Consider the following 22,255-nt stretch of genomic DNA (forward strand, 5'->3'; position numbering starts at 1 on the left):
CACAAGTCTGAGTCTCCAGCATGACCATCCCCCAGATGGTGCACATCTCACTCATTATGCATGTATATACCTGCCCCCCTCCCCACTCCCCCCTGTCTAATTCCCTATTACTCTAGTACCTATGTGTCCACTTAGATGCTGCTCAGTTAATACCAGTTTGCTGGTGAGTATATGTGGTGCTTGTTTTTCCATTCTTGGGATACTTCACCTAGTAGTATGGGTTCCAGCTCTAACCAGGAAAATATAAGATGTGCTATATGACCGTTGTTTCTTAGAGTTGAATAATACTCCATGGTATACATATACCACACTTTATTAATCCATTCTAGGATTGATAGGCACTTGGGCTGTTTCCACAGCTTTGCAATTATGAATTGTGCTACTATAAATATTCGAGTGCAAGTGTCTTTTCTGTAGAGTGTCATTGGATCTTTTGGGTAGATGCCCAGCAATGGGATTGCTGGATCAAATGGTAGATTCACTTGTATTGCTTTAAGGTATCTCCATATTGCTTTCCACAGAGGTTGAACTAGTTTGCAGTCCCACCAGCAGTGTAGGAGTGTTCCCCTCTCTCCACATCCATGCCAGCATTTGTTATTTGGAGACTTTTTGATAAAGGCCATTCTCACTGGAGTTAAGTGATATCTCATTGTGGTTTTGGTTTGCATTTCCCTGATGATTAGAGATGATGAGCATTTTGTCATATGTTTGTTGGCCATTCTTCTGTCCTTTTTGGAAAAGTTTCTGTTCAAGTCCTTTGCCCACTTTTTAATAGAGCTATTTTTTTCTTGCTGATTTTAGTGAGTTCTAAGTATATTCTTGTTCTCAGCCCCTTATCGGATGCGTAGGATGCAAAAATTTTCTCCCATTCTGTAGGTTGTCTGTTTACTTTCATGACTGTTTCTTTGGCTGTGCAGAAGCTTTGTAGTTTGATCATGTCCCATTTATTTATTTTTGTTGCTGCTGTGATTGCCTTTGGGGACTTCTTCATAAACTCTTTGCCAAGGCCGATGTCTAGGAGAGTGTTTCCAACATTTTCCTCTAGAATTCTAATAGTTTCATACCTTAGGTTTAAGTCTGTTATCCAGCGTGAGTTAATTTTTGTGACAGGTGAAAGGTGTGGGTCCTGCTTTAGCCTTCTACAAGTGGCTATCCGGTTTTCCCAGCAACATTTATTGAAAAGGGATTCTTTTCCCCAGCATATATTTTTGTCTGCTTTGTCAAAGATTAGATGGCTATATGAGGATGGTTTTATAGCAGGATTCTCAGATCTGTTCCACTGGTCAATATTCCTAATTTTATGCCAATACCAGATTGCTTTAATTACTACAGCTTTCTAGTATAGTTTGATATCTGGCATATTAATACCTCCCATTTTGTTTTTGTTGCCTAGAATTGCTCTTGATATTCGGAGACTTCTTTGGTTCCATACAAAGCGTAAAATTATTTTTTCATATCTGTGAAGAATGCTGATGGGATTTTAATAGGTATTGCATTGAATCTGTAGATCAGTTTGGGTAGTATAGACATTTTAATGATGTTGAGTCTGCCAATCCACGAGCATGGTATGGATTTCCATCTGTTTACATCCTCTGCTATTTCCTTCCTCAGTGTTTCATAGTTCTCCCTGTAGAGGTCTTTTACCTCCTTGGTTAAGTATATCCTAGGTACTTTAATTTCTTTGTTGCTATTGTGAAAGGAACTGAGTCTTTAATTTGGTTCTCAATTTGATTGTTGTTGGCGTATATGAATGCCTCTGATTTCTCTGTATAGATTTTGTATCCTGAGAGTTTACTAAATTCATTTATCAGTTCCAGGAGTCTCTTGGTTGAATCTTTGGGGTTTTCTAAATATAATATCAATATATAAAGACATATATAATATCTAAATATAATATCATAATATAATAATTTTCATAATATAATATCATAATATCATCAGCAAACAGTGAAAGTTTGATCTCTTCTGCCCCTATTTGGATACTTTTCATTCCACTTTCCTGTCTGATTGCTGTAGCCAGGACTTCCAGCCCTATGTTGAATAGAAGTGGAGATAGTGGGCAGCCGTGTCTGGTTCCAGTGCTAAGTGGGAATGCTTTCAATTTTTCCCCACTCAGTATGATGTTGGCTATGGGTCTATCACATATGGCTTACATCATTTTTAGGTATGTTCCTTCTATGCCTATTTTATTAAGTGTTCGTATCATGAAAGGGTGTTAAATTTTGTAAAAAGCTTTTTCTGCATATATTGAAAGAATCATGTGGTCTTTGTTTTGGCTTCTGTTTATGTGGTGAATTGCATTTATAGATTTACGTATGTTGAGCCATCCCTGCATCCCTGGGATGAAGCCCACTTGGTCGTGGTGGATTATTTTTTGATAAGTGTCTGGATTCGGTTAGCTAAGATTTTGTTGAAAATGTTTGCATCTATATTCATTAGGGATATTGGTCTGTAGTTTTCTTTTTTTGTTGCATCCTTTCCTGGTTTTGGTATCAGAGTAATATTTGCTTCATAAAAGGTGTCGGGGAGGTTTCCGTTCTTCTCCATGTTGTGGAATAGTTTCTGCAAGATAGGTACTAGTTCTTCTTTGTAAGTGTGTAAAATTCGGGTGTGAAACCATCTGGACCAGGACTTTTCTTTTTAGGGAGATTTTTAATTGCTGTTTCTATTTCAGCTCTTGAGATTGGTCAGTTCATGGAATCTATTTCTTCCTGGTTGAGCCTAGGGAGGCTGTGTGTTTCTAGAAATTTGTCAATTTCTTCCACATTTTCCAGTTTGTGTGCATAAAGATTTTTGTGGCATTCATAAATTATATCTTGTATCTCTTTGGGATCAGTTGTGATATCTCCTTCTTTGTTCCATATGGAGCTTATTAGAGATTTCTCTTTTCTGCTTTTCCTTAGCTTAGCCAATGGCGTGTCAATTTTGTTTATTTTTCCAAAGAACCAACTTTTTGTTTTATTAATCTCCTGCATAGCTTCCCTGTTTTCAATTTTGTTTAGTTCTGATTTGATCTTGTTGATTTCACTTCTTCTGCTGGGTTTGGGGTTGGTCTGTTCTTCTTTTTCCAGCTCTTTGAATCGTTTCATTAGATTGTCTATTTGTGATCTTTTTGACTTTTGGTTATAGACATTTATGGAGATAAATTTTCCTCTCAGAACTGCTTTAGCTGTGTCCCAGAGGAGTTGATAACTTGTCTCTCCATTGTCATTTTGTTCATAGAATTTTTTTTATTTCCATCTTGATTTCTTCATTTATGAAGTAATCGTTTAGTAGGAGGTTGTTTAATTTCCACATTTTTGTGTAGAAATGTGAGTTTCTGTTACGGTTGATTTCTACTTTTATTCCACTGTGATCCGAGAAGGTACATGGTATGATTTCTATTTTTTTAAATTTCTTGAGATTTACTTTGTGTCCTAGGATATGGTCAATCTTAGAGAATGTCCCATGAGCTGATGAGAAGAACGTATATTCAGTGGATTTTGGGTAGAATGTCCTGTACATGTCAGTCAGACCCAATTGTTCCAGAGTTTTGTTTAAGTCCATTATTTCTTTATTAATTTTCTGTTTGGAGGATCTGTCTCGTGCCGTCAGTGGGGTGTTGAAATCTCCGGTGATTATGGAGTTGCTATTAATCCATTTGCTTAGAACCAGTAAAGTTTGCTTTATGAATCTGGGTGCACCTAAGTTCGGTGCATATATACTTAAAATTGTTATCTCTTCTTGTTCAACTGTGCCCTTCACCATTATCTAATGACCCTCTTTGTCTTTCACTACTTTTGTTGGTTTAAAAACTAAATCGTCTGAAATTAGAACTGCCATGCCAGCCTTCCTTTGGCTTCCACTTGCTTGGAATACTGACCTCCACCCTTTTACTTTTAGTCTATATGCATCCTTGCTTGTCTGAGAATGTCTTTATTTCTCCATCATATATGAAGCTTAGTTTTGCAGGGAATAAGATTCTAGGCTGGGCATTGTTTTGTTTCAGAAGAGTGAGATTTTGAGCAAGGCCTGGGAAATTTTCCTCTATTATATCTTCAAATAGCTTGTCCAACCCTTGAGTGTTGTCTTCTTCTCCTTCTGGTAACCCTATGACCCTCACGTTAGGTTTCTTCACATAATCCCACATCTCTTGTAGGCTTTGCTCTTTTCTCTTGTTTCTCTGCTCTATCTCTGTGACTGTTTTATTTACTTGGAGGGTGTTATCTTCAATCTCTGAGATTCTTTCTTCTGTTTGATCTACCCTGTTCTTGAGACTTTCCATTGTATTTTGTAGTTCCCTGAATTGATTCTTCATTTCCAGAAGTTCGGTTAAACTTTTCTTCATTGTGTCTATTTCTTTAGTGAACTTTTGTTCTAGGTCCTGGAGGCTTTTTGGGGTTTCTTTGTGTTGGTTATTGAGTTGTTTTTGCAGGTCGGTGAGTGTTCTTATGATCCACTTACGAAATTCCTCTTCTGTCATTTTGGTTGCCTGATTTTGGTTGGTGTCCATTTCTAGGGGACTGGTGGTTCTCTTTGGGGGTGTGTTTTCCATTTGGTTCTTCATATTTCCTGAGTTCCTTCGTTGATTTCTTCCCATGTCAATCAGTTGTTGCTTCTTTTCTTTAGGTTTTTGTTTGGGTATTCACATGCCTTGTTTAGTTTCTGAGCCAGTAGGTGGTGTCTGTGGGTGAGATTCGACCACTCCCTGTATAATGAGTCAGTAGGTGCCATGAACAGGATGTGCAGGATGTCCTCCCTGTCAGCAGATGGTGCTTGCTTAGAGGAACAGGCTACGCTGTTGTTGTTGTGTCCTCTTATCAGCTCTTGTTCTTGTAGAGCGGCACTCTAGTGCCTCAGGTGGTGGGTGGGGCCCTGGGATTTCCAGGTGTGCCCTTTTCTCCCCCTCAGTGAGGGCTGGTCTAGGAGAGAGTCTGGTCGGAGCTGGGTTGGGTAAGTCTGCCCTCAGGCACCACCAATGCCATTCAGCCGTCAAAGTTCTGTTCTCTGCTTCCAGGAAAAGCTGTCAGGGAGGGGCTGGAATGGCCCCCGCTCAGTCAGAGAGTCTGCCTGTGGGGGTGGGGCTGTCTGAGACCCACAGTCTGGAGCGGGCCTCCCTTCTTTCCACCATCCCCAACTCTGCGGCTACTCCTGGGCCTCTGCCAGCAGGCCAGACCACATGCCACCAGGCCTCCCCTGCCTGTGATGCCAGCGGGGAGATTCCCTGCGCAGGAACGCCACCTGGGCTGGGGGCACGGCCTCCTTTTGGGAGGAGGGTTGCCCTCTAGGACGTGATCTGCCCCTGAAGGCATACACACCTCAGTAGGCTGTTCACGTATGACCCTTCTGTGCCCCGGGCAATGCTAGCCCTCGGTGCAGGGGATCTGGTCTGCAGGTCTGACCTCTGGGTCCCAGAGTTCAAACTATATCCCCACCAGGGAGAGGATTTCCGGTCCCAATTCACCCACAGGGAACCCAAGCTGGGTCTATGTCTCTCAGCCTCAGGGTCTGCCCTGTTCTCCTGGGATCACCATGCCAGCAGCACCTGGGAGGGCTGGTGAGTAGAGAGCTCACAGTCTGAGTTCCCCTTAGTCAGCTGCAGGGCCCCAAAAGGGAAGGTCTCGTTCCCTGTAGGTGCCTCTGGCTGGTGGCTGTATTGTTTCTCTGGGCAGCCGGGGGTAGGGTCGGGGAAGGGGAGAAGGAGGCAATATGGCGCCTGCCACGCGGCTCGGGTCTGTGGACACAGAGGTGCCCGGAGGGAGTTGGGAGCCTGGTGCCGCGTCCGCTACTGGCTCACCACTCACTGGCAGCGGCCGTCTCTGGGCTGGTGTCTGCAGGTCTCTCCACCCGCTGGGGAGTCCACCAGCAGTCCGAGATGCAGGGGAGGGGAAACGGCCCATCCGTGTACCCTTCCCACTGGTCTCCGGGCTGCTCCAGCAGCCCCAGCTTCCAGTTCTCCTCCGAGACTTCCTCCTGTGGAGTCTCCAGTGGTCTCAGGTACTTCTCCTTCTGACCCTCATCCGATGTAGGCTTGTCTTCTTGCTTTTCTTCTAATTTCTGCTAGAATCTGTCTTTTCTGCAGAAACACACTGTCTGGCAGTATTTCTTGTCCGCCATCTTGATTCTCTCCTCCAAATATCACATATTCTTACTCATATGTGGAAAGTAAAACAGTTTATCTCATGGAGGTAGACAGCAGAATAACAGTTACCAGAGGCTGGGAAGGGGGTGTGTCATGGTGAGAGTGGTGAGGAAAGAAGAGAAGTTGGTTAATGGGTACAAACATGCAGTTAAACAGAAGGAACAAATTCTAATGTTCAATAGCAGAGTAGGGTGACTATAGTTAACAATAAGGCATTGTACATTTCAAAATAGCTAGAAGTCTTAAAATATTCCCAACACATAGAAATGATAAGTATTTGAGGTGACGGATACCCCAAATACCCTGACTTGATCATTATACATTCTATGCATGTAACAAAATATCACATGTACCTCATAAATATGTGAACATGTTACATACCAATAAAAAAAGAAAAATAGAGAAGACAAATAAATGGACAGGTATGTCATAATTCAAAGATTGAAAGTCAACAAGTGTAATTAATCCCTCCAAATTTATCTATAAATCTAACACAAATCCAGTCAATACTCCTGCATGTTTGTACATAATTTGACAAGCTGATTCTAAAATGTATGTGGAAATGCAAACAATACAAAATATCCAATGTAACTTTAGAAACGAACACAGTTGGAGGACTTACATTAACTGATTTCATGACTCACTGTAATCAAGATTATATGGTATTAACTAAAGGAAATATAAATGGATTGACAGAAAAAATTGATAGACAACATATATCATAAATTTATTTTCAACCAAGTTCCCAAAGCAGTTCAAATGGGAAAAATATTTCCAACAAATATTGTTATAATAATTGGATGCCATGAGTGAAAAAGTGAACATCAACCTTTACCTTATATCAAACACTAAAACTAATATGAAATACATCATAGTCCTAAATATAAAAGATAAAAGCTATAAACTTCTAGAAGAAAAGATAGAAGAAACTTCAGATTTAGGGTAGTTTAGTTTTTTGGATAGGACTCAAAAAAACATAAAAACATAAATGTAAAATTGATAAACTAGATTTCATCAAAATCAAAAACTTTTACTCCTTTAAAGATTCATTAACATTAAGAACACAAAAAGGCAAGCCACAGATGGAGGGAAAATACATGAAATACTAATATCTGACAAAGGGACTTATATTAAGATATATAAAGAACAATTACAACTCAATAATTAGAAGACAAGGAACCTAATTTTTAAATGTGAGCAAAAGATTTGAATAGGCCCTTCACAAAAGAAAATATTCTAATAATCAATAAGCACATGAAAAAATGTTCAATATCTTTGATCATTGAGGGAATACAAATGAAAACCACAGTAATATTAGAATAGTTAAAATTGAAAAGATTGATAATATCAAATGCTGGCAACGATACAAAGCAACTAGAACTCTCTTACAGTGCTAGTAGGAATGTAAAAAGGTACAACCATTTTGAAAACTGTTTAGTGGTTTCTAATAGAGTTAAACATATACCTACCATATAACCCACCTATGTTACTTCTAGGTAATTACCCAAGAGAAATAAAGATATGACCATACAAGTACTTAAACACAAGTACTCATATTGGTTTTATTCATAATTGCCCCAAACTGGAAATAACATAAATATCTACCAACAGGTGAACAGATAAACAAAAGAATATTTTAAATGTATAAACAAAAGAAACAACATGATATACCCAACAGTATAGATGAATCCCAAAATAATTATGCTGGTTGAAAAAAGCCAGACAGAAAAGATGACATTCAGAATGACTCTATTTATATAAAATTCCAAAAAATGGGGCTGGAGGTGGAATGAGGAATGAATTCCAAAAGGGCACAAAGAAACTTTCACAGATAACAGAAATGTTTTGTATCATGATTATGATGGCGGTTTCATGAGTTATGACATCGACCAAAATTCATTACATTGTAAACTTTAAATAAGTGCAGTTTATTGTAAATAAATGTTACCTCGATTAATTTGTTTTTTTTAAAAGGAATGGTATGGGCCAGGAGCAGTGGCTCACGCCTGTAATCCTAGCACTCTGGGAGGCCGTGGCGGGTGGATTGCTCAAGGTCAGGAGTTCAAAACCAGCCTAAGCAAGAGCGAGACCCCGTCTCTACTATAAATAGAAAGAAATTAATTGGCCAACTAATATATATAGAAAAAATTAGCTGGGCATGGTGGTGCATGCCTGTAGTCCCAGCTACTTGGGAGGCTGAGGCAGGAGGATTGCTTGAGTCCAGGAGTTTGAGGTTGCTGTGAGCTAGGCTGACGCCACGGCACTCACTCTAGCCTGGGCAAGTTTTATAGCCTGGGTAGTTTTGAGACCCTGTCTCAAAAAAAAAAAAAAAAAAAAAAGGAATGGTATGGAAAGGCCATCTTTATGCAATAAAAGGGGAAAAAAAAGACTCACCTGGATTTGAAACAATGAGCAGGTTACAGTCAGGACTATAACGGACTATGGTAGGAATGATTGATTTCATGATATTCACATTACGCTGGACCAGGGCAAGGCGACTCTCTCCCTCCTGCTGCCTTGCACCTGCTGTGATAATAACTAATTTGGAGTTTGCAGATACGCTGTAATCTAAAAAGGAAACAAAACTAACATTTGGATCAAGATTGCCATAACCACTGTGCCTTAGCTCTTTAAACGCCTATTATATGTCTTGGTATGAAAGAACTAATGTACCTTCATTTCTAGCAGATGAAAAGACTGTCCATGTAGTAATACTATCTCATATAACCTTAAGGAAGCCTTGTCACTATGACTTGCTAATTTTCACACAGCTTCCTCCAAAATTTTATAGCAGAACCTACCAACCCTTCACCTCACATTCCCATTTGTTATTAAGGCCCAAGGCAATGAAAGTCAGCTCTCTGGCTTCTTAGAAACACCACACTGAAGCAGAATTTTAGACCTCTGAGAATCTATGTGTCTGTTTCAGGATACTGAGAGTTGGAATTATTTACTTCTAATTATTATAAGTGACTTGGTTTGAAACTACACAAGAAAATAAACTACCTACTAAATGTGATGACCACTTGTAAAGTTATTTCACCTATTGACTCCAATGCTGATTTTATACAATGCTCAGTAACACATACAGGACTTTTTTAAAAAACATAATATATAGCTGGGAGTTATTTTCCACATGTATGCCAAGAATTAAATTACTTAAAATATTCTCTATATTCCATTTCTATTTTTTTTTTTTAGCAAGCAGATGAGCATACATTTCTATTTTTTTAAAAAAATTTATTTTTAAGAAAAAACCCTTCCTCTTCAAGGAAATATCTTAATTTTTAAGATATTACATCTCCATTTATAATCATTCTTATATATTTCTAACCCAAGAAAGGAGAAAACTTATGAAACATAAACATTGTTATGTTTTTCCTGCCCCTACAGATATTTTAATTAGAAATACAAACCTATAGATATGGCATTTCTTAGGCTGATATGTTACATATTAGATTAATAACATATCCAAGTTAAAGTTCTGTAGCATCAAGTTCTCCTCCCTCTCTGCACATGTAGTCTAATCATTCCTGCTCAAAGACCTTGCTCAACGTTGACCTTCCACATAAAGTTTTATCTAACCACAAAAATTCAAAGTAATCTCAACCTCTTTCTCTTACCCTCTCTTTCTCCTTCACTCCTCTTCCCTCCTCCTCATCCCTTTCCTTTTCCTCCTCTCTCTTTCAACTTCTAAAGGATAAATGGACAGAAGACCTTGCAACTTCTCCACTGTCATCTCTCCATAGTTTATGTTATTTGAAATATTACTCTGTCAGACAAATTCAGTGCCTTCTTGTGAACACAGTCTTAAGTTTATATTCCTTATTATGTATCCTTTTTGTGTCTTTGTGTTTAAGATATTCTTCCCTACTCTGAGGTCATAAGGATATTCTATGTCATCTTCTAAACAGAAGCTTTGAAGTTTTTACCTTTCACATTTTAGTCTTTAACAACCTGGATTTTATTTGTGTGTGTGGTATCAAGAAGGGGTTCGATTTTATCTTTTTCCATAAAGGTAACTATTGCCACAGCAAAAATGTTATAGGTCCATAAATTTCCTGTTTATTTACAATATTATCAGTGTTAAATAACAATATTTTATCTCTGTACTTAGTGTAGTTGTATAATAAGTCTTATCTAGTACAGAAAGTACCCACTCCCTCGTCCTGCAAGAGTTTCTTGTCAGCCAGGAGCAGTGGCTCCTGCCTGTAGTTCTGGGAGGCTGAGGCGAGAAGATCCCTTGAGGCCAGGAGTTCAAGACCAGCCTACTCAACATAGCAAGATCCTGTCTCATAAAAACAAAACAAAAAAATGTCTTGTCTATTCATGGGCCTTTGATTTTCTGAATGAACTTTAGAATGAGGTTGGCATGTCCAAGAATAACAAAACCTGCATATAATCAATATGGGAAGAAATGACATCTTACAATATGAACAAGGCATAGCTCTTCATTTATTTAGATTTTTATTATCTTTCAATAAAGTTGTATGATTTTCTGTACAAAAGCTCATATCCCAGGTAGATCCTATTTTGATAATATTGTAAATAAAAGCTTTAATTTTTTTTTTGTTTTGGGTATAAAGAAATACAATGGATTTTTTTATTACTGACTTTGTGTTTGTCATCCTTGCTAAATTCTTAGTTTTACATATTGTCCTCTTCTTATATTCCTTTTACTTTCCTTTTTCTTTTTTTGAGACAGAGTTTCACTTTGTTGACCAGGCTAGAGTGAGTGCTGTGGCGTCAGCCTAGCTCACAGCAACCTCAATCTCCTGAGCTCAGGCAATCCTACTGCCTCAGCCTCCCAAGTAGCTGAGACTACAGGCATACGCCACCATGCCTGGCTGATTTTTTCTGTATATGTTAGTTGGCCAATTAATTTCTTTCTATTTATAGTAGAGATGGGGTCTCGCTTTTGCTCAGGCTGGTCTCTAATTCCTGACCTTAAGTGATCCTCCCGTCTCAGCCTCCCAGAGTGCTAGACAACATGCATTTTTAACTTATCAAAGTCCAAAGTTATACTGTTGTCTTGTGTGTCTAATAAAAAAAAAAAAAAGAGCCCGGCATGGTGGCTCACGCATGTAATCCTAGCACTCTGGGAGGCCTAGGAGGGTGGATTGCTCGAGGTCAGGAGTTCGAAACCAGCCTGAGCAAGAGCGAGACCCCGTCTCTACTATAAATAGAAAAAAAATAATTGGCCAACTAATATATATATATATATATATATACATACATATATATATATATATATATATATATATATATATATATATATATATATATATAAAATTAGCCGGGCATGGTGGCGCATGCCTGTAGTCCCAGCTACTCAGTAGGATGAGGCAGAAGGATTACTTGAGCCCAGGAGTTTGAGGTTGCTGTGAGCTAGGCTGACGCCACGGCACTCACTATAGCCTGGGCAACAAGCGAGACTCAGTCTCAAAAAAAAAGAGAGAGAGAGAAAATAAGAATATATATATATATATAAAATATATATATATATAAACAAAGTCCAAAGTCAATCATCTCCTTCCTCCTTTCCCTGATGGCATAGGAAACTTAAAACTCTACTTCTGAGGCTGGGAGCAGTAGCTCATGCCTGTTGTCCTAGCACTCTGGGAGGCTGAGGCAGGCGGATTGCTCAAGGTCAGGAGTTCGAAACCAGCCTGAGCAAGAGCGAGACCCCATCTCTACTATAAATAGAAAGAAATTAATTGGACAACTGAAAATACATAGAAAAAATTAGCCAGGCATGGTGGTGCATGCCTGTAGTCCCAGCTACTAGGGAGGCTGAGGTAGGAGGATCACCTGAGCCCAAGAGTATGAGGTTGCTGTGAGCTAGGCTGATGCCATGGCACTCTAGCTGGGGCAACAGAGTGAGACTGTCTCAAAATAATAATAATAATAATAACATATCCTTAGGAAACTATATAGACAGAATGTCAAGTTTTAAAACATTATATGGCTCATGCCTGTAATCCTAGCACTCTGGGAGGCCGAGGTGGGTGGATTGCTCAAGGTCAGGAGTTCGAAACCAGCCTGAGCAAGAGCGAGACACTGTCACTACTAAAAATAGAAAGAAATTAATTGGCCAACTAAAAATATATAGAAAAAATTAGCCTGGCATGGTGGTGCATGCCTGTAGTCCCTGCTACTCAGGAGGCTGAGGCAGCAGGATCGCTTGAGCCCAGGAGTTTGAGGTTGCTGTGAACTAGGCTGATGCCAGGGCACACTAGCCTGGGCAACAGAGTGAGACTCTGTCAAAAAATAAATAAATAAATAAAAAGCATTTATATAATATAATGTCAGTTATGTAAACATATGCATAGAAATAGAAGTACACAAAATCATTAACAGAAGAGACTCAAAGTTTTCATTATACTTGTCTGCATTTTCCAAATTTCTTCTACTTATAATCAAATATCCTTTTTTTAAAAACTCTTTTAAACTATATGGCCTAATTCCATGGTTCTATTTTTAAGTTTATATTTATCAATAGCTTGGTAAAATTCACTACTTTTTTAAAAAAGCTCTGAAAATAACTTTATAAAACTAAAACTAACCTTTGCCAGAGATAATCTTCGAAGTACTAAAGAAAAGACTACCATGCTGAAGATCCATCGTTTCTCCCTTCAGTTTATCCGTTGAGACATCAACAAGGGCAAGTTCATCAGCCAAATCCTAAAATACATCAAAGTGCTAAATAACATGTTCTGGGAAATGTTCCTACTTAAGTTTTAGGAGAATGAGAAAACTTTTTATGTGGCTACTTTATAATCAAAGGACGGTTATATATTTTAATAGGGAAAGAATAACATAAATAATAGTTTTTGAATGAGCCTACTAGAGAGTGACTAGAAGTCAAGGTAAACATTAAGATGAAGGAAAAATTATTAATTGCTTTGCCTTCAAATAACTGTTAGAATTTTTTAGAATTGGGTTTTTTACCCTTCAGATAGCTGTTTAAAACCAATGAAAAGTAATGAAATTCTTTCAAAGGATTTTATTATATTTAACCTTCAGTCTAATTTCTGAGTTGGCTGAAGTTGCTTTTAGTATGCATCTTTATGGCCAAAACAGAAAGGTAGCCACCTGTGGTGAACATCTATTGCTTTCATCTGTCTAGTATCCTTTTTTCTGGTAATAGAATTCCTCTTTTCTGTGGGAACCCATTCCATGTGGTTCAGTGCAGTCCAGTTTACACTGGTCTCCAAGCGAGGGATAGATGAGGATAAAACCAGACCCAGCCTATTGCTCCGTCCTGTCCTTCCGGCCAAAGCAATTAATTCACAGATGGGTCCAGGTACAACGAATGAGCACAACGTCTACAAGGTTTGAAAATGGAAGATGGGAGATTAGATCTCACTTTTCTTTGGAATAATAAACTCTAGGAATGACATACGCAACTAAGAACAAACCGTACCGTCATCTTTACCACCACATAGAAAAGCCCTGCCTAAGAATTAAGCCAATAGAGGAAATCTAAAACAAGATATGCAGAGACTGTGTCTTGACATGTCTAAATTCCAGAATCCAGTAGTACTGAAGCTAATTCTGCTCTTAGATTCTCCAGTTACATGAATAATATATAGTCTCTTTTTTCTTACTCTAATTTGAATTGAGTTTTCATCACATGCAACAGACTATAGAACTATATAGGAGTGCATTCCCTCAGATTCCAGTGGCCAGATTCCCAAGGTGAACAGTAAGGGAAAAGAGTAAAAGTCCCTATTTACTATTGCTTTTTCTCAGATCAGGTAGTACATGGCCTTTCTGAAAGCCATATATTCTAAAATTTACTAAATCATGTGTTATATATCAGGAATGGGAGGAGGATAAAAGGTTTCATTCAGAAGGATCACATAACACTTCTAGTTGGCTGATAAGAAACCCAGACTGGCCAGGTGGGGTGGCTCACGCCTGTAATCCTAGCACTCTGGGAGACCAAGGCAGGTGGATCGCTCGAGGTCGGGAGTTGGAAACCAGCCTGAGCGAGACCCCGTCTCTACTATAAATAGAAAGAAATTAATTGGCCAACTAATATATATAGAAAAAATTAGCCGGGCATGGTGGCGCATGCCTGTAGTCCCAGCTACTTGGGAGGCTGAGGCAGCAGGATTGCTTGAGCCCAGGAGTTTGAGGTTGCTGTGAGCTAGGCTGACGCACTCACTCTAGCCTGAGCAACAAAGCGAGACTCTGTCTCAAAAAAAAATAATAAAAATAAAAAAGAAACCCATATTATGTTGATGAATTCATTTTTACATCAGTCTGTGTCTCTGTCTGGGCCTGGTAAGGAAAATAGAAACCACTCTAAGCATTTCAACAGTGGGAATTTAATATAGGGAATTGATCAGACAGATGTTGGAGGGCTAAAAGAGCAAAAAGGGAACATTTGAAGTAACCCAGAGATAGCAACTCTGGTTTAGAAGCTGATATCCCTAAGGCTGCAGGAACACAAAGAAAGAGACTAAAGGAGGTGCTTCATAGAGTTAGGACAAGACATCTGAGGAAGGCAAAATCTGGCTGCTGCTGATACCACTGAAAGAGCAAGAATTCTGGGGTTTCAAAAGAAGCTGGAGGCTAGAACCAACCTCTAGCATTTAGGCAAAGGGTTGCAGCTAGAATTATAGTGACAAGATCAATAAGCAAACAAGGAGGTCACATCTCACCTCCTCTTGCCTTGCAACTTCCCTCTAGTGTCTTCTATTGGCAGAACATAACAAGATGCCAACTGGCAAAGAAGGAAATTATTATGCAGAGATCCAGCACCAAAATCACAAAGCAGAGTATAGAAAGTTGGATTTGGAGCTAAATGACAATAATTTAATATCCAACACAGCATGCTTTAAATTATATTTCCAACTTGATTTCTGTCCCTTCTCAACAAGTTACCAGACAATTCTCTTACCAAAGGAATCTTCCCAGCTCCATTTGCATTTGTCTTTGATAGTCAAAGACAGAGCTCAAATAATCCCTAAAAGTTTTTGCATCTTTTGTTTTGCTTTCAGACAGGGTCTCCTCTATCTCCCAGGTGGGACTGCAACCTCTAACTCCTGGCCTCAAGCAATCCTCCTACCTCAGCCTCCCAAGTAGCTAGAATTACAGGCATAGGCCACCACTCCTGGCTACTTTTTTCTTTCTTTCTTTTCTTTTCTTTCTTTTTTTTTTTTTTTTTTTTTTTTTTGAGACAGAGTCTCACTCTGTTGCCTGGGATAGAGTGCCATGGTGTCAGCTAGCTCATAGCAACCTCAAATTCCTAGGCAAGCAATCCTTCTGCCTCAACCTCTTGAGTAGCTGGGACTATAGGCATGTGCCACCATGCCCAGCTAATTTTTTCTATTCTTAGTTGTCTGGCTAATTTCTTTCTATTTTTAGTAGAGACAGGGTCTCGCTCTTGCTCAGGCTGGTCTCGACTCCTGACCCAAAGTGATCCTCCTGCCTTGGCCTCCCAGAGTGCTAGGATTACAGGTCTGAGTCACGTGGCCTTTTTTTTTTTTTTTTTGCAGAAACAGGCATCTCCCTATGTTGCTCAGGCTAGTCTTGAACTCCTGACTTCAAGTGATTTTTCTATGTCAGCCTCCTAAAGCACTAGGATTACAGGTGTGAGCCACCACACCTACCCTGTTTGTTTTTAAAGAGTTAACTTCTTTCATCTCAGGAAGGACGTACAAAAATAAAAATAAAGAGTTAACTACATATTTGTGAGTCATTTCTCAAATAGAATTCCAAAGAAGGTGTCTTGGCTTAATTAGCCTGCCAGAATCTTATGAGAATAGTTATGAGCGTCCAGGATCTTTTCTCCAGGGAGTACCAGAGCAACCATAGTAAGGTAGAGGGCAAGAGAATAAAAATTAGTCTAAGGAAATCTGCTATGGCCACTTTTCTCTGCACAGAACAAGGAAGTAGGTTGCACTGCTACCCATTCCTAAAATCTTTACATGTCCTTTGTCCATGTCCATGGACTTTAAAGTCCATCTTACAATGACATATGCAGGTGTCATGATTCATTACAGCCCATGTTCCTCCAAGTCAATGGAATATATGTATATACACATTTTTAATATTCTCCATCACTTTCCATTTATCCCACAATATGCATCAATATGACCTGAAGACAGTGTCCTGATCTACTCCTCTTCACTTGGCTATTTACCAGAGTATAGTAGATTCTAGTAAAAAATAAGGCCGGGCGCTGTGGCTCACGCCTGTAATCCTAGCTCTTGGGAGGCCGAGGCGGGCGGATTGCTCAAGGTCAGGAGTTCAAAACCAGCCTGAGCGAGACCCCGTCTCTACTATAAATAGAAACAAATTAATTGGCCAACTGATATATATATATAAAATTAGCCGGGCATGGTGGCGCATGCCTGTAGTCCCAGCTACCCGGGAGGCTGAGGCAGAAGGATCACTCGAGCCCAGGAGTTTGAGGTTGCTGTGAGCTAGGCTGACGCCACGGCACTCACTCTAGCCCGGGCAACAAAGCGAGACTCTGTCTCAAAAAAAAAATAAAATAAATAAATGGGCTCCAATAGTTGGCCTTCTCTCATAGTTGGAGTTCTGAAATTTCATAATATGCTTTGGTGTAGGCCTTTTTTGATTCATTATGCTGAGCACTCACTGAATTCCTTATACCTGAAAACTCGTCCTTCAGGTTCGGGTTTTTATTTATCAATTTAATAATGTTCTTCCCTCTCTTTCGTTTCTTACCAAAATCAATTGCCACCTATTGGACCTTCTGATTCAGCCTCTATTTTTTTTATTTGTTTGTCTGTTTGTTTGTTTATTTATTTATTTTGAGACAGAGTCTCACTCTGTTGCCCTGGCTAGAGTGCCATGGTATCAGCCTAGCTCACAGCAACCTCAAACTCCTGGGCTCAAGTGATCCTCCTGCCTCAGCCTCCCAAGTAGCTGGGACTATAGGCATGTGCCACCATGCCTGGATAATTTTTTTATACCTATATATTTTTTAGTTGTCTAGCTAATTTCTTTCTTTCTTTTTTTTTTTTTTTTTTTTTTTTAGCTAATTTCTTTCTATTTTTTTTAGTAGAGACAGGATCTCACTCATGCTCAGGCTGGTTTCAAACTCCTGACCTTGAGCAATCCTCTCGCCTTGGCCTCCCTGAGTGTTAGGATTACAGGCATGAGCCACCATGTCCCACCTGATTGATTCTCTAATTTCATCACTTTCTTCTTCTATATTCGTTATTGCCTGAAAGTCTCCTTTCTAGTAATCCAGTGGGAGTAAGAAGGTTCATGCTTCACTGTCCAACCCGTAAATTCCTTTTGTCTACTGTCCTTGGTGTTCTCAGTGCAAAGCCTGTCTGACTCATTTCTCCAAAGAATAAACTCCTTCCCTTTGCCTGCTGGGATATGAGAGGTGGTTGCCTGGTTGATTAAGGTACAGAAGACAATCTGATGGTTTTCCTTCTCCTCATATAGTCAACACACTCTTGAAAAAGAACAAAGTTGGAGGTGTCATACTTCCTGATTTCAAAATTTATTGATTGCCACAGTACAGTGTGGTACTGGAATAAAGAAAGACATACAGACCAATGGAATAGAGCATAGAGCCCAGAAATTTTCAACAAGGATGCCAAGACCACTGATGAGAAAAGCACAGTCTTTTCAACAAATGCTATTGGGAAAACTGGATATTTGCATACAAAAGAATGAAGTTGGACCCTTCCCCTACACCATACACAAAGTTAACTCAAAATGGATCAAAGACCTAAATGTAAGACCTAACACTATAAAATTTTTAGAAGAAAACATAGAAAAAAAAAAGCTTACACTGAATTTGGCAATAATTTTTTTTGGTTATGACACTACAAGCATAGCCAACAAAAGTAAAAAGATGTCAGAAATTAAAATTTAAAACTTTTCCTGTAGAGCAGAAGGGTAAAACCTCACTTGATCTTGATTTTCAGTACAAATATAAACCACAAAAGCTGGGCCTCATCATTCTTCTGACCTTTTGACTTTTAAGTATATGTAAGAAAAGTTATCATAAGGATAAGTAGTTTGTGGTAAAAACAATTTGTAAAAAATTTAAAACTTCTGTGCATCAAAGGACACAGTCAACAAAGTGAAAAGGCAACTCATGGAGTGAGACAAAGTATTTGGAAATCATTTATCTGATAAGTGGTTAATACCCAGAATATATAAAGAACTCCTACAAAAAACTCAACAACAAAATACTCAACAACAAAAAAAACTCGATTTTTTTTGGCCGGGCGCGGTGGCTCACGCCTGTAATCCTAGCTCTCTGGGAGGCCGAGGCGGGCGGATTGCTCAAGGTTAGGAGTTCAAAACCAGCCTGAGCAAGAGCGAGACCCCGTCTCTACTATAAATAGAAAGAAACTAATTGGCCAACTGATATATATATTAAAAATTAGCCGGGCATGGTGGCGCATGCCTGTAGTCCCAGCTACTCGGGAGGCTGAGACAGAAGGATCGCTCAAGCCCAGGAGTTTGAGGTTGCTGTGAGCTAGGCTGACGCCAGGGCACTCACACTAGCCTGGGCAACAAAGCGAGACTCTGTCTCAAAAAAAAAAAAAAAAAAACTCGATTTTTAAAAAATGGGCAATGGGTTTGAATAGGCATTCCTCCAAAGAGGATATACAAATGGCCAAAATGCACATGAAAAGATGCTCTGAAAACAGAAAAAAAAAGAAAAATCAAAGCAATTCCATCATTATGTTACTAAATGTGATACTTTTTGCTTTACAATGAACATGTCATAGTTATACAATTTTTTTAAAACATTAAGCATTAGTCTTCAAGGCAAGGTACTGATTTCCACAAAAAATGTTATGATATTAATAATCCAATTCACGTGTCTCCTGTGAGTAAATTTAAAAAGTCTAGCAAGGCCTGACATATTGTCAGCTCCAAATAATTTCTTTTTTTTTTTTGACAGAGTCTCTCACTCTGTAGCCCGGGCTAGAGTGCCGTGGCGTCAGCCTAGCTCACAGCAACCTCAAACTCCTGGGCTCAAGCGATCCTCCTGCCTCAGCCTCCCAAGTAGCTGGGACTACAGGAATGCGCCACCATGCCCTGCTAATTTTTTCTATTTTTAGTTGTATGGTTACTTTTCTATTTATAGTAGAGGCGGGGTTTCGCTCTTGCTCAGGCTGGTCTCCAACTCCTGAGCTCAAGCAATCCTCCCACCTCGGCCTCCCAGAATGCTAGGATTACAGGCGTGAGCCATCGCACTTGGCCCAAATAAATATTTTTAAAAATGTGTCAAAATCAGATGAGAGGGCTGGGCGGGGTGGCTCAAGCCTGGAAGGCCGAGGCAGGCGGATTGCTCGAGGTCAGGAGTTTGAAACCAGCCTGAGCAAGAGCGAGATCCCGTCTCTACTATAAAGAAATTAATTGGCCAACTAATATACACAGAAAAAATTAGCCGGGCATGGTGGCGCATGCCTGTAGTCCCAGCTACTCGGGAGGCTGAGGCAGTAGGATTGCTTGAGCCCAGGAGACTGAGGTTGCTGTGAGCTAGGCTGACGCCAGGGCACTCACTCTAGCCTGGGCAACAAAGTGAGACTCTGTCTCAAAAAAAAAAAAAAAAAAATCAGATGAGAGGATACATATTTGCTGTCAAGGGATTAGCCTGAACTCATCATCTACAAAACCTAAAAGTGCTCACTAGATTTCCAGCTACAGGACGCTCTTTATCACTTACCTTCAGTAAGATAGAAATAGCGCAAGCCATACCTACAGAACCAACCCCAACAATGGTGATTTTACACTGCGATCCTTTTTCGTCCGCAACTAGATTCTCAATAAGCTGCTCCTTGACAGTTGCCATTTGGAGAACCTGACAGGAATAATGCAAATTTCAGTGGAATCAAACTCCCTAAATTAAATACGCTCACAGCTACGATGTGGTAACCACACTGCACATCTAAGGAACTACGTCCTGAGTTTGCAGAATGATGGAGCCGGGGGTGAAGGGGAGCCAGAGAAAGAACTGCCCCCCTGGAGTCGGGGTAAAGCAAAGACCAGTCTATCCGTGCTAGGGACGGGGGCACCAATAGGGTTTTTGATTTCTCCCTGCCCCCAGCTGTCACCCCAGCACCAGACGCTCACAAATGCTTTGCTTGGCGCAATTCAGTACAGATGGCCCACAAGTGCAGGGCACCGCTTTCACGGAAGGCGCAAAATAACGAAATACACCAACAGTTGGGGAGAGAAACCGAACAACGGTTACCCCGCCCGTGCCCCTCCGCACGCACGCACGCACGCCCTCACGCACGGCTCTCTTTCGTCAGCACGCACGCTCCGCCCCCGCCGGCCCAGGCGCAGGCGCGTTGGCAGCGCTGGTTGTCGTCTCAGTCTGAGCCGGCTGGCTATGTGGCTGGAGTGTACATCGCGAGAGTTATGATGTGGCGAATTCTATACCCGCCCTAGGAGTGCGCAAGACGGGGATATTGGAGTATTGTTTCATTTCCCTCCCCCGGCCTAGGCTTGGGACTGATTTGAGGACAGAGGCTTCTTTGGGGACCCACTTCCACCCGGCCGCCAAGGGACCAGGGTTGGGGTCCCCGTGGGAAAGAACGCACCTGCGAGCGCCTGCAGTTCTCAAACTACCTGGGTTCCAGAGATCCTCCCGCCTCCGCCTCCCAAAGTGCTGCCATTGCAGGCTTGGGCCACTGCGCCTGGCCTGAGGGACATACTTTTTTGATGATGCATGTATCACACCCTTGCCCACGCATTTGTTTGCTGAGATTTTAAAAATTACTAATCTGTATCTTTAGTGCAAAATAAAGTTTGAATTTTTCTTGAGAGAACAGAGGGTAGTAATGAAATGGAAAGGTTATGTCTAATTTTTCTAAGGGAGCTTTTATTTTACACCAAGAATTTGTAACTCACAGAATGGGATAAGGATAAGGGACAGAAGCTCCTCCATCTTTTTTTTTGGAAACAGGGTCTCCATCTATCGCCCAGGCTGGAGTGCAGTGGCACAATCATAGCTCACTACAACCTCCAACTCCTGGGCTCAAGTGATCCTCCTTCCTCAGCCTCCCAAGTGCACCCAGCTAATTGTTTTTGTCTTGTTTTTGGTAGGGACAAAATCTCACTGTGTTGCCCAGGCTAGTCAGGAACTCTTGGTCTTAAGTTATCCTCTTGCTTTGGCCTTTCATATCCTTGAGATTACAGGTGGCCTAACTTTTTTGGAGTATTTGCATTTGAATCCATTTTCCAAATAATAGCTTGTGGTGTTTGTTTTTAATGTAGCTTAGATTATGCAATAGCCCTGCTTTAAACCCTTCAGTGGCCTTCCATTATGCTTAGAATAACCAATTTTTACCACAGTCTAGAAGACCTTCAAGATTTGTCCTCCATGCTTTACCAACTAAGCTTGTGTAATAAAAAATAAAAAAAAAAGATTTGTCCTCCTACTCCAAATTCATCTCAGGATACTCACCACACTCTCTTCCAATTAGGCTTTTTCTTTCTTCAGGACTTTGGCTGTTCTCTGTGTCTGGAAAGCTCTTCCCCCAGCCCTTCTCAAGGTTAATTCCTCATTTTCAGTTTTGGCATAAATGGCACTTCTTCTAGCGTTCCTTAACCATTTTGTCAACTACCACCACTTCCTTTGTCTCTCTTCTATTTCTCTTATGGCACTTTTCTCAACCAACTACCAACCAGCAGATAGGAGTGGTCTTGTACTACCACTTGTTTGTGTGCATCTACAGCAGCCTTATTTATCACAGGGCTGGGAGAGCCCCCTGCTGGCCTGTGAATTCAAGCTCAACACCTGCCTCAGGCCCCTGGTGGCCAAGGAAGGTATCATCTTGGCAGTGATGAAAACTCCCATGCTAGGTGAAGAGAACTGGATCTTCATCCATACTTGCCCAAGTATTCCAACCTTCCTTACCTTTTTTTTTTTTTACTTGATAGCAATAATGTAAATATAGGAGAGTCAATTGTCTGTCTTTATTCTTATATATTGCAACATCTACCAGAGTAGGCACTCAGTAAAGAATTTTGAAAGAACATGCCTTTGAAGTACTGATAGTTTTATTTTGGCAACATGGGCTTTACTGGGGTAAAAAAAAATGGAATGACCACATTCTGAGCATTCTGTTTGCTTCTCCACTAATTGGCAATTTGTGTGAGATGGGG

The 22,255-nt window shown here is 40.3% G+C and overlaps 1 protein-coding gene across 1 annotated transcript in view; it reads right to left on the reverse strand.

The window, feature by feature from the left end:
• LOC105879955 (L-lactate dehydrogenase C chain) overlaps positions 1–20,400 on the reverse strand; it is a 41,462-nt gene extending 21,062 nt beyond the window's left edge. Inside the window, exons 1-4 of the mRNA XM_012780625.3 lie at positions 20,216–20,400; positions 19,809–19,943; positions 12,688–12,805; positions 8,516–8,689 (exon numbers count right to left, since the gene is read on the reverse strand). Coding sequence (XP_012636079.1) covers positions 8,516–8,689; positions 12,688–12,805; positions 19,809–19,934 — 418 coding nt within the window. The 5' untranslated portion in view covers positions 19,935–19,943; positions 20,216–20,400. The remainder of the gene's footprint in view (positions 1–8,515; positions 8,690–12,687; positions 12,806–19,808; positions 19,944–20,215) is intronic.
• Between the last annotated feature and the right edge of the window lie 1,855 nt (positions 20,401–22,255).

This window comes from Microcebus murinus, chromosome 4, assembly GCF_040939455.1.
Source record: "Microcebus murinus isolate Inina chromosome 4, M.murinus_Inina_mat1.0, whole genome shotgun sequence".
NCBI classification, from domain to species: Eukaryota; Metazoa; Chordata; class Mammalia; order Primates; family Cheirogaleidae; genus Microcebus; species Microcebus murinus.